The 13,407-nt window shown below is 46.9% G+C and overlaps 1 protein-coding gene and 1 pseudogene across 1 annotated transcript; one reads left to right on the top strand and one right to left on the bottom strand.

Moving 5' to 3' along the window:
* Positions 1-6,332: 6,332 nt before the first annotated feature.
* Positions 6,333-10,450, bottom strand: LOC123479927 (allergen Fel d 4). The gene is made up of 7 exons (XM_053921701.1): positions 10,298-10,450; positions 9,808-9,944; positions 8,955-9,028; positions 8,156-8,266; positions 7,729-7,830; positions 7,511-7,556; positions 6,333-6,581 (listed from the first exon to the last, which is right to left on the bottom strand). The coding sequence occupies exons 1-7, from the start codon at positions 10,385-10,387 to the stop codon at positions 6,572-6,574; spliced, it is 570 nt and encodes a 189-aa protein (XP_053777676.1). The 5' UTR covers positions 10,388-10,450; the 3' UTR covers positions 6,333-6,571.
* Positions 10,451-11,892: 1,442 nt separating this feature from the next.
* Positions 11,893-12,759, top strand: LOC112306498 (ras-related protein Rab-11B pseudogene; annotated as a pseudogene).
* The last annotated feature ends 648 nt before the right edge of the window (positions 12,760-13,407 follow it).

Below are 13,407 nucleotides of genomic sequence, written 5' to 3'. Positions count from 1 at the left end.
CTGGGCTGACACAGGCCTCACAGAGGAGGCTGGGTGAGTCCCTTGGCTATTACAGGAGGTGCTGTTTCCTAAGTTCCTAAAGGCAGTGGAGTTTGCTGGGTCTAAGTGAGGACTCCAAAGCTTCCCCACACCTCCAGCTGCATCCTACTTGACCACCAGACCCTAGTCCAGATTCTACACTTACCCAAATGGGCCCGGAGTTCTGATAAGCAAATGCTAGTGGTTCCAAGACACACTTTGGGGACTAACTCTAACAAACCACACACTAGCTGCACGTTCTGCCAACACAGGGCCCCTACAGGCCCTAACGCTAACCTTTGCAACTCCTGCCAATGTCCAGAGACACTCCCATTCTAAAAGCATCCCCTTGGGGAGGCCCATGGGAGCCTCATACTTCCCTGTTTCCCCACAGCCTCCTTGGGCTGCCTTTTCCTTCATGCCCCACGCGCAGCTCACTTCTCTCACCAGCAGAGAGTTTGGGGAAGCCAGCACAAGTCCCAGGCTTTCTGAAAGAGGCCTCCCAATCTGTCCCATGGACTCTTAGCACCAACTCAGTCTTGGACTCTGGACACCTGGCTCTTTCTTACAGCACCTGGAAGAAGGCAGTTGCCATGCACATGTTCAGCCACCAAGAGACCACAGGCCTCCTGCAGATGTCCTCGGAGCATGAATTCAGGCTCCAGGTAATGCCCACCCTAGGTCCCCACCCAAATACACGGGAGATAAACCTGAGCCAGCGGTGGTGTAGAGGTCTCCTGTGAGCGGCCCTAAGCCATTCCCTAGAGTCTCTCTGAGCACCTGGGCCAATCTGTGATCATGTACCTGCAACCACCCACCTCCAGAGTGCTGTGTGGGGCAGCTCCAGACATCCTGTCACCATGGCTGCAGTTCTTTGATTCTCCTTTACAGAGAAGAAGCGAAACCAATGCATCCCATCCTTACATGGATGTGTTTCAACTTTGGCTGCACTTTAGACCATATAGAGATATTTAAATATTCCTGGTGCATGTGACATGGGCACCTTCCCATGCCACTGGTCACACTAGTCATAAGGCTTCCCTGTGTAGGTCTGGAAGCCCACTGATGAAGCCAATGCACGTGGAGAGCCTCTGTGGATGGGGCTGCCCTGTTTCAGGTGTTGGCTGTTGAGGGAACCAAATCAACACCTTGGCTTCATTGCACTTACCTTTTTTGGACATGGGTCCAGGTTGTAAAGAAATAAAGATGAGAGGTCAGTCAAGGTACGTGGGAAAAGAGCACTGCCTAATGCTTGGGGCTCAGAGGAGTCCTCTGTGTGAGGTGTACCCGGGGATGGAGCATTGGGGGGGTGAGGGGGAAGGGCTGATACCTGGGGCTGAGTATTTCAAACACAGAGTCCAGACCCTACAGTGCTCACTGGCATCTGAGAGAAACTGTACATAATGACTCAGGTGTAACAGACCCCTGGGAATCTGAAGGCGGCTGTGGGAAGCCGGGCAGGTGGGCCGTCGCTGTCTGTGCTGCTGACCAGGTCTTCTCCTTGGGCAGCGCTGTCCTCAGCTGGCTGGCACACCCATCCTCTGTCTTTCTTTGCCAAGGGGTCAGCCACCAACCGTCTATTCTTCTAGGAGCCAATCAGAGCCATCACAGAGGGTTTGTGAGCAGCAGAACAATGTTTCAAAAGTGCTGGCTTTTAAGAAAGTCATGAAAGGCAAGGATCTACATCGAATATGACTCTTTCCAGCAAAGTTTTCATGTGGAATGGAAGGGCAGGTAATTTGCTTCCCAGATAAGGTCAACTTGAAGGAGTTCATCATCACCAAGCCTTTATTATAGGAACTGTCTGTTAAAGGGACTTATCTCAGGAAAAGAGGAGATGAAAAGTATGAACATTAAAATGACAACAAGCTCACAACTGTCCACAATCGAACCTAAAAAACACCAAAATGAGGAAACAACTAGATCAGGAACCAAATCACAGAATGGAGATCACATGAAGGGTTATCAGGGGGAAAGGGGAGGGGAGAATGGGGAAAACGTACAGGCAATAAGTAGTATAAATGGTGGGTAGAAAACAGACAAGGGCAGGTTCAGAATAGTAGAGGAAAAGGAGAAGACAAACAACTTCTATGTACAACCCATGGACTTGAACTAAGCAGGTGGAGAAATGCAAGGGGCAAGGCGTGTGCAGGTGGAGGGGAAGAAATGGGGGGGAATGGGACAACTATACTAGCATAATCCATAAAATACATTTCTTTAAAAACAAAACAGAACAGGACAACAGCTGGCATCTTCTTGATGGGCCTGCTCCAGGAGGAGACAGTGTCAACTCAAGTGTGTCCTGGGACAAGACACTCAGCTGGCAGAATTCAGAATCTGGGAAGGGAGATCTGGAGTCTCCCTTGTTGCACTAGAAATACCAGATAGCCTCAGGGTGTCCTGGTTTGACATTTACACTGGAAGTTTATTTGACAGTTATCTAAGTAACCTCCTTTCAGCTTGAAAGTCATTGAAGCGGAGCAGTAACAGGGCAACTTAAAAAGATTTCCTGAGCCCTGACAAGTGTGTCTCAGTTGCTTGGGCGTTATTGTGCAAAGGAAAAGGTCACTGGTTTGATTCCCGGTGAGGGCATGTGCCTGGGTGCAGGTTCTGTTCCCAGTTAGGGTGCATATGAGGCAACCAATCCATGTTTCTCCCTCATATCCATGTTTCTCTCCCTCACCTTCTCCCTCCAATCCGTTTTACCAAACACAGATAAATATAGTCTTCAAAAATATTATTTCCTGAATCTCACAATTAGTACTTTATTGTTCATTTTGTGGAAGAGGCTCTGAGGGGCTCAACTTGACAAACTCGTGTGTTTGGAGGACAGTGCAGCGCAAATCACCAGAGATAAAGCAGTCAGGAGAATGGCCATGGTACAGAGAAGAGGCCAGCAAAGTCCTTCTCTGTAGGCCTGGGTGGGAAATGCCTGCATTTTTCTCCTCTTGCAGCAAAGAGGCAAAATTCAGGCATTATAGAGAAAGAACATTTTCACATTTTTGATAAAATTCAAAATAGACCATGGACTACAACTTTTTTTTAAACAGAGATGTATTACTAACAGGAACAGATTCTTTTTGTGAATAAAATTTTTGTAAATTTGCTCCATTGGGGTAGAATATGGTGTTCCTAATATCGTTTGCCAGCCAATATCTCGGCTCACAGGCAATACAAATATAGTCAGTGGAGTGGGCCTTGGTTCTATAACAATTCCAAGATAGAAACTATGGTTTCAATATTTAAGTATCCCTGTTGATTTTGGCTAAAGTTAAAAGGAGAATACAAAAAAAGAGAGAGAAGCCGAAGTGTTAGAACAGGTACTTTTGCACTATTTGCAACAATGTGACCCTATATGTAGAAAACCAAGAGTCCACAAAGAATTGGAACTAATTTCATTATAATGATTGAAAAATTCGTCAATGTTGCTAAAGTACTCAATTTACAAAATGAACAGCAATTCTCTATAGCAGCAAAAGCTCAAGATAATAACTAATCATTAAAAAACAAACAGCCTTTTCATGAACATGGTACCCACAGGGAAAAGGAAGCTAGTGCCTCATACAAAGCCAAAGCCAAAGCAAAGGCTTTGATGGCAAAGAAAAGAGAGTTGAAAGGTATAAAAGGACACCTGCATGCCACTAACAGTTCCATGGTCATACACTGTGCCTCAGGAGGCAGCCTAAGTCTCCACTCCCAGGAGACACAGGCTTCACCACACTGCCATCATCTTGTCCCCTGTCCACGGAGGGAGCCATGAAGAGTATGGAAGACAACGGCACATTGTGTCCATTGTGGGTGTCAAGGCCAACAAGCACCAGGCCAAAATGGAGGGAAGGAGGGAGCTCTATGACACTAGGTCAAGGCCAACAGTCTGCACAGAGAAGAAGGCAAATATTCATCTGCCTTCCAAATATGATCATTTGAAAGTTGCCAACAAAATTGGGCTCCTCTAAACTGAAGGGTACTGTTACTCCTCCAGCTGGCTAATGCTAAACATACAAATTTTTCACTGTGGAAAAAACAAACTGGGGAAAGTACATAGCAATTAACAATCAAGAATACACAAGAAAACTACCAAGGAATAAATGTTACACTCCAAGAAAGGACACAGAAGATGATCTGAGTGTGCTCACAGACACGAGACTCGTTGGTCTTGGTCCAGGGATGCGCCGATCAGATGTCTGACCTCCAGAACTGCAGGGCAATAAACTGGGTATTTTGGCCTCTAAGTTCCTGGTGATTTGCTGCAGCACAATGAGGAAACTACTGCAGGACCCATTTCTCCCGTCCAGCTGGATGCCAACACCACAGCTTCCTCACTATATTTCTGGTGCACAGGCAGAGGGAAATCTCAGAAGGATCTGAGCACGTATGCCCTAGTGAGAAATTCCATTCATGTTGGCCTGTGTTTGGGATTTATTTTGTGGTGCTCTTTGCAACAGCTTTGTTTCCCTTTCTTTAACCAACTCAATTTATTTTCCATCCTAAGAATGTGTTGAGGGACAGAGAGGTGATAGTAGGGTGATACAGAACTAAAAATTAAAAAAGAAAAACATAACATTTAAGTGTCATGGTGGAAAATACCCCATGGGACTTGACTATGAGCTTAGCCCTCCAGACCCTGAGCAAAGTGCACCAAGAATCAGTAGCATCGCTCCCATTGAAGGCTGATTTTGCCATAACTTTCATTTGATTCCTGGGTTATTCGATATCCTAGAAAATCAAATTTCAGACTGGAATGCAGTGTCTTTCTCCATGTGAGTCTTTACATGAAATAATCACCGACTTGGGTTGTCAGGAACAAGACAGTGGAATGGGAGGTGCCAGCCCTCGTGTCTCCATGGAAACACGTATTTTAACAACCACTTGTGGGCTAGAATATCTTAAAGTTATGGGAGTCCAGGAGTACAACCTAAAGGTCTGACCACCCAGGTTAAGCAAAATAATCCAAGGCATGGATGCACTGAAGGAGGTAAGAAGGAACCCTGGCTGGTGAGGCTCAGTGGATTGATTGCAGGCCTGGGAAAGAAAAGGTCCTCAGTTACATACCCAGTCAGGGCACATGCCTGGGTTGCAAGCCAAGTCCCCAGTAAGGGGTGAATGAGAGACAACCTCACATTGACGTTTCTCTCCCTGTCCTGCTCCCTCTCTTACCTTCTCTCTAAAAATAAATAAAATCTTTTTAAAATAAAGAAGGTAAGAAGCAGGGTTACCCTTCATGCTAGTCACACCACCTGAGGTAGACAGCACTGGCATCTATGGGATCCTGTTAGAAAGCAGAGTCTCACACGCCACCAAGACCTGCTCACTCAGAGCTCAAGTTCATCAGGGTCCCCAGGTGATTAGTGTGCACGTTCTGAGAAGCTCTGCATTATTGCACCCACAAGGATCCACAAATGATATTTCCCATTGTTTCTGTGTTGTTTAAGATTTATGTGATTGGTGTCTTGCTGCACATATGTCTCCTTCAGCAATTGTTTTGAGATCAAACCATGCTAATATAGATGTAGTACGTTCCCTTTATTTTGTTGAGGGAAATTGGCATTTATGTTGCTGATAGTGAAATCTGTTAGGAAATGGATCATCAGTGGCATGGACATAGTGCAATCTTGTACAAATGGCCCTAGGGTGGGGATAGGCGGGGGGGGGGGGGGGGAGGATATCCTTTCCAAGGGAAATCAATCACTGTTCATGGGTATGAGACTAAGTGTAACATACCCAGGATAAAACGATGTTTTTCAAGTCTGTGGTCCCATGTCAGTGACAACAATCAAAGTAGCTCTACCCCGCAAGGGAACTGTTACATTGACAGGGCACCTGTACAGAATGGGAAGGGTCCTCCACCCCAATTTGAATTGAACCTTATATTCTTAATATATTTAGGGACACTAGCATCTCACGGAAGATGTGCACAGTATATACCAGCAGTGGTGAGGAAGGTTTTCTGACACCCACTCTCTCCCAACCTAGGGGTTTAGAGAAACCGTGTGTAGAGCCTGGGCCCTGACACGTGGCACGCGGGTCTCCCTCAGAGCATCTATCCCTCATGCCACACTGAGAAGGAGAATTCCAGAATGGGACACACTGTGAGGCAGCTCCTCATTGCCTTCTCGGGTCATTAACAAACAGGCAAATCAAAAGGCAGGCTGCGCTCACAGGGACAGAGATTGACCATGCAGGTCTGAGAATCCTCAAACCAGGAAAATTCTGAGAAGCTAGAGGACCATTAGGGGAACAGGGCCATAGAGCCCCTAATTGCTTGCTGTCAGCACCAGGTCTCTCACCTGCACAAACACAGACAAACAACTGACTGCAAGATACATGATTTATTGCGCAGGGAGAAGATAGTATTATTCACAGTAGAGTTCTCCTGGGAGTGGCATAGAGAGTTGGAAATTTGGAGATAACCTTTGATTCTTGGTGAGTTGAGTTGCTAGACACGTAGAGAAGATCCTGAAGATTCAGAGATAATGCCTTCCTGGACGACAGTGCTGAGGATCAGGTCAAAGTACTTGTCACAAGAAGACATGGGGACCGTGGAAAGAAGCATTCACTCAGCACTAAATAAGCAGACGAGAGAGAGCAGGCAGAAACTCATTAAGCACTTCCTGGATTGAACTGAAGCCAAAGAGAGTTTCCATTACAGAGAACAATGGTGAAGATGCAGGTAACAGCCTGCTCTCTCACCCATACTACTTTTGAGAATATGGGGAAAGAGGGCATTGGGGAAGGACTTTTCCTTATCTACTATGTTCCCAGCTTATGCTTCCCTATAATGGGTATGTGACAAACAGCAAGGACTCAGTGGAGCACCTCAGGTTGGTTTTGCCATCCTCAGCATTAAAGACTTTGCAGAATATTTGATAAGCCAAGAAAGAATGGCAACAACCATAGTTACCATTTTGAGATTCTGGCTTTATGCAAGAGCTACTTGCTAAGACTTTCCCTTATGTTTCCTGAAATAAGCCCCACAATATAGCTGAGGAAGGAAACAATGAGGATATTTTGCAGTGTAGCACAAAGGGGAGGTCGACTTCCAGGTCAGAAGTTAAGGATGTGCAGAGATCAAAGGAGACAGTATTACCAGAAATTGGAGGGTGAGTCCAAGGGCAAGCCTTGAAAGATGGACAAGACCCAGAAGTGTATTCGAGTTTTACACTCACCCCCTGGTACTCCTGCCCTATTTAAATATTAAGTGCTAATGATTTTAGGACAGTATCAATTTCTGAGGTCTTCTCAGCAGCAGGACATCCACTCAGTGACCCTGTGAGGTGCACATTGTTGTTTCTTCCTTTCAGTTGTGACATCATCTGCTCTAAAGCTCATGAAGGAGTGTCTCATGAATCACAACCCCCAACTCCAAATTTCAAGCTCATCCCACAAGATTCCTCACCAAATGTCCTTATTGTAACCATTGGGCGTCAAGCACCACTGGTCATGGAGGGCAGTGTCATCTGGGTCACCCCACACCCCATCATACCGCACCCACCTGGAAGCCTGGGCTCCGGGGCTCCCTCGGGCTCGGATACAGCGATCTGTAGAGGCAGAACACAGCACAATCAACCACCAGCCCCTTATTTCCAGGTGAGAAACCAAATGATTTTTACGGTAGGACAGAGGGGACCGATTGCAGGTTTTACCTTCTCTTGCTTTTCTCAGTCAGTAACACAGGGAGCCAGGAAGAGGAAACCAGAGAGTTAAACTTACCATCCTTGGTGTAATCCAGTATATTTTCCTTCTGAATTCCACGGTTTCGGCAAATTTCCTCAAACTTTTCCTTCAGTTCTGGACTCACATCTGGGGTTCGGGCTGTGGGAAGAGTGACAGTAATGGCTGTGACATTGTATTGGTCATGAAAGCCCTTGCAGCAGGTGGGACACATGATGGGGATGGATGGCACTGACTGGTGCTTTAGGCAGAAGTGACGGAGGGGATTTAGCCTGTTTTGACTTTGAAATTTTTAGGATGTCCTTCTGCACAGAGGGAGTTTTAATCACCTTCCCATCACTGAGCCTGGGGTTTACCCATGGTAAAAACCTCTCATTTGGGAGGACAGGTGGCCCAGAAGAAGATTGGGACAATCTTTGTATCTGCAGCCCACTCCAAGGTGAATATTAGCATGAGAATACTCTACCATGCATCAGTATGATATCGGTTTTTTTCCCATTTTGAAAATTCATGCAATGAAAAATAACATATTCATTGTAGACTGCTTCAATTATGTAAAATGTATTGTATCCATCATCTGTGGAGGAAACAGAATGCAGGTCAGAACTTCTTAGGTCCATGGCAAGCAAGTGAAACTCTCTACCTGTTTTCTTTTACAAAACTAATGCAAGTGCATATTCTGGAAGAGGTGAAGGTGATATTGAAGCCTTCCATTTGCCTCCGGGGCTTCATCTGGTGACTTCTAAGGGTGGAAATGACAACCCGTGGTATCTTGATTCCTAGTGGTAAGAAATCAGCCACAGCTGCACCTGTCCTGTATTACTTTCCCTGAGGCTCACCAACCTCCCTCTGTCATGTCTGCCTACTGTGTATCTCTGTCCTGTCTAGAAGCCCCACTGGTATTACATACCGGCACCCTCTCCTGTCCATGTGCTGTGGCAATGGCTTCCAGAAGCCATCAGAGTAGGCATGAAATCAGAAGCTCCCCAAACAATTTCCTGTTTTAGTGGGCCAGTTTTCTTTTGTTGCCAAGGGTACATATGACCACATGGCCATCTTACTCTGATGGTTATTTGCCAGGCCTTGGCTTTTACAAGAAAGGTTCCCCTAGAAAGTTAGCGAATATTGGCTATTCATAGGCCTCATGCATAGTACCGAATCAAGATTAATCAGAACTGAATCTCCATCCTAAAGATATTGGGATTTACTAAATTTCTTGTTGATGGAAATAGAATTTACAAAGACTTTTTTAAATGTTTACTTACAGGGAACACTATATACACCGTTCTCTTCGGTTGTATCACTAATGAGAGTGAGTTCACCACACACACCATTGATGCTATGAAACAGAATGAGCTGATTGGTGCCAGTGAGATACTGAGGGGTTGACTCCCTCCCACTCCACCTGTAACCTGAGTGTGCCATTTCAACAAACTATTAAAAACCTTTGGTAAAATGTTAAAGGACTCTCAATTTCCCATTTTACTCTATTGCTACTTTAAAAATAAGTCAACTACTGATACCACTATTCCTCTACCTCCACTTCCCACTTTCACTACTGCCCCAACTACCTTTCTACATACTTGGCTGATGGCTCAGATGTGCCAGCGTCTCACATAAATGCTGTACAAACATTGCCTCACTCAGCCTTCACACACAAACCAAAAAACCCACAGGAGACAATTACGATCATTTTCTTTTACCCAAGGGGTAACTAGGTGAAAAGCAATAAAATTCCTAGTTCACACAACTAGAAAAAGATAGTTTCACGAGAGAGCCAGGCTCTTGATCCCCATCCTATGCTCTTACCTAAACCACATTGTCACACTACATATGATTCTGAACCCCTCTGCCCTAACTCCTCTTCTCCCAGTCAAACCTATTCTTGGCACTAATTCTTATCTCTGAGTCTAGAAATCTTCAGGTCGATCACGTCCAGGATCACTCAGTGCTGATAAGGGACTCTGATTTGGACACAGGTCCACAGTGTAAGTGCAACAGGAATGTTCAGGATTATGTGGGTGTGGTGGGGCGGGGGGGGGGGGCCGGGGGGGGGGTGAACGGGTATCTCCAAGGTAATACACAGCTTCTGTCCCAAAGAAAAAATACCATACTTACTTTTTATGAAATTTAAATAATACAGAAGAGTTGTCCAAGTTCTGGATGTATTGCACAAACAATCTCATGCTCCCATTTTCTTCTATCATTTCCCTCACTTCCGAGCCCCAGATAATGGAATACCACTCCCCTGAAATCTGCAATAAATCAGTGAAGTGATTGGGAGAGAAAAGAAGACCTGGGACACTGCTTGAACCCTGTCTCCTTGAAATCTGGCCCCTGGGTCAGGCCTTACAATGACAATGTGAAAATAGAATTAGAACTCAGGTGGTTTCGCACCCCATAAGGCTCTTGCCACTGTCCCTGCAGCGTGAACGGAGGTCCCCGAGGGTTGTCATCTTTCCACATGGTACAACTGCTCTTGGTCCAAGGTCAGAAACCACCCCATTGGTCTAACATCAAAAACTCTCACTCTCCAGGAGGACCACCTCCCTTCAGAATCCCCCAAATCACCCCCAAAGTGTAAACTCCTACACTCCGCGAACTCTACCTGTGACATGTCGAAGTTGCATTTCACGACATCATGGTTGGAGGCACAGACCAGGGTCAGCCCCAGACACAGCAGCAGCAGCAGCTTCATCTTTGGAGGGATGACACCACCTCAGTGATGGTCACTGAGAGTGAGTTTTTCCCTGATGATGGATCTGTGCCCCACGCCTCTGCCTTTATATTCCTTCTGGGCCCAGTTTACTGTGCGTGGGGGGTGGGGGGGCCACCTTTCCCCTCCCATTAATGGACAGTCTGTATGCATTGATGGGAGGCCAAGACTGTTCCTGTGTGTCTCATCTATTCCAGGGCTACTTAGTAACCTGAAATTACTCAAAACACACACTTCAAAATAAGATAGTGGATGCCATGAAAGGCTGCCATTTGGAACCAGATTTAACTGTGAAATAAGAAAGCCAGTTAAGTGTGGGGAGAATGGATCACCACTGGGAAATGGCATGTGTGGACATCCCAGGTTCCACTGCTCACATGGTGGGAGGCAGTGGATGAGTCACTCCATTGTAACCAGCCTCAGAGCTAAAGAAACTGTGTTTACCCAAGGTGACAGTACCTGTCAAGAATCATTCTAATAGTGCCAATTAGAATAGGGCTTGGTAAATTAATGTATGGAAAGTACTTTGGTATTGAGCACATTTTAACTCCTTTTCCTTGTTGTCTGAATTCAACCTCAATACACGAATGAAAGTTTACTCACTACCTACACCTCGCCATATCCCATAGGTCTCTGGGAGAAGGGGAAAGATGAAAGATGTCATCCATACACACACTTTTTTCTACAAGCTAATGAAGGAACCCACCTGAATGGGACCAAGTATGGAACACCGTGGGTCAGAAAAGGAGTTGCTGCCTAGGAGTTGGCATCACAGAGAAACTGCTTAAAAACACAGGCTGTGTATTCACGTAGACCTGGGCTTCAATTCTACGTGGGTCCTTTGGAATCCATGAGGAAAAACTGAAACTCTCAGAATCTTGGTGTCCTGTTAGTGGAGACAATCATACCTGTCTTTAGATGGCTATAGCAACTCAATGGTACAGTGTATGTAGAACCCTCAGACTAATGTCTGGCTCTGCTGGGATGGTGGGGTCAGAGAATTATTCCTGGGAAGGTGTGTCTTGGGGACAGCCGAGGGTCCTCAATAATAGGGTGTGGAGATGTGGAGAGCATGTGGGGAGTAGGTTCCTGGTGAGAAGAATGTTGTGATTGAGGCTCCTGTGCCCACACCTGAGGCTTCTTAAAAGCAATGGCTCACCTCTGCCTTGTGCCAAAGGTCCCGTTCTGCACCCCCTCAGAACAGAAAAAGGCCTGTGTAACAGGAGGAGCTGGGCACAAAATGGTGAACCTAGAAATTGTGGCGTCCTCTCTGTGGCCTGCTTTCAAAGTCCTCCCAGCCTATTGTATGATCCTACCTAGTTCACACTGAATAGATACCCAGTGACTGGTATTTTGAGGTCTCAATATCCTTAGACATCATGGATGGGCTGGAGGTGTCCTGCTTCTGAGATAGAGAAACTGAGCTTGCCAAATGGTGGCAAAGGCTGTGCACTGCCTTTTCTCTTATTGATTGTCTCCAAGAACAGATGGCGGCCTATGAGCAACCATGGTTGCAAGATGAACTGGACCATGATGCTGAGGGGATGGCCTTCTGCCACTGTTGGCTACTCCACCTCTGTCCCATCACACCCGCTCCTGACTCTGCACCTGTACAGGCCGCCACATTGTAACTTTCTCTTTCCAGGAACTCTCACTGTGTACTCAAAGAAAAACTGAGAAGTGGGCTGGAAAACCAGGACAATGGAACCTGAGAAGGCTAGCACAAGTACCTATTCAAAGTGGGGCTCATCGGGGATGCAGGTGTGGAGAAAAGCAACCTGCTGTACAGATTCACCCACAAGGAGGTCAACCTAGAGAGCAAGAGTACCATTGGCATGAAGTTTGCCACCTGTAGCGTCCAGGTGGAAGGCAAGACCAACAAGGCCCAGGACTGGGATACCAGTGGCCACAAGGGCAACTGCATTGTCAGCTTGGCATAGTACCATGGTGCAGTGGGTGTGCTGCTGGTGTATGACACCGCCAAGCACCTGACATAGGAGAATGTGGAGCGCTGGCTAAAGGAGCTGGATGACCATGCTGACAGCAACACCATCATCATTTTGGTGGGCAAGAAGGGCAACCTGTGCCATATGCAGGCCATGCCCACTGACGTGGCCCGTGCCCTTTACAGAGAACAAGTTGTCCTTCTTCCAGACCTCTGCCTTGGACTCCTCCACTGTACAGGAAGCTTTCAGGAACATTCTCACAGAGATCTACTACATCATGTCACAGAAGGAGATTGCAGAACACACAGCCCAGGACGAGTCCCCTGGCAACAACGTGGTGCCATGAGCATGCCGCCCTCTACCAATGGACAGAAACCTGACCAGCTGCAGTGCTGCCACAACTTGTGAGTGACCCATGCTTCCTTGAAGTTATGTGTAATCCTCACCCTTCACCTGCCCCTCACCTTGTAGTTTCACCTGATCTGACCCTCTCTGTCCCTCTGACCCACTCACGCCCTCCAGCTGAGCCCTGCATGGTCAGCAGGGGCTTAGGAACAAGAGGAGTTGACCAGCAGCTCTTGTCCCATCCCCCTTCCCCCAGGAACCCTTGGAGCCCAGCTGCTGCATCTGTTTCTTTATTTTCCCTGTGCGCCTGTGATCAAGGCAAGGAGGTTGGTAGAATAGACAGGGCCAGCCAGAGGCAAAGGATATGTGCACCAAGCGGCTTCTTCAGCTTCCCACAGCATACTCTAAGGAATGATGATCACCCTCCCTCTCTGGCCACTTTTCCTCTCTGGCCTGGTCCCCCAAAGAACCCCACTCTGGGATGAGGCCTGAAGAGAAAGTGACTGGGGTGGCAGGAACCTAACTCCCAGCATCCCATTCCCCACATACAGCCAGAATCAGCACATGCCTTTCACCTCGCCTTCCCTCCTGCATGGGTGAAGCCAGCTCAGCTCCTGCCTGTAGATTTATGCTGGGAGACGACCCACCCCATTTCTTTCTGAACACAGTGCACTGCCCACCCCTCCTGAAGCCCTTCTCTGTCTGGTGTCC

Source organism: Desmodus rotundus, chromosome 1 (genome assembly GCF_022682495.2).
Source record: "Desmodus rotundus isolate HL8 chromosome 1, HLdesRot8A.1, whole genome shotgun sequence".
NCBI lineage: Eukaryota > Metazoa > Chordata > Mammalia > Chiroptera > Phyllostomidae > Desmodus > Desmodus rotundus.
This window is presented reverse-complemented; position numbering and strand designations above follow the sequence as displayed.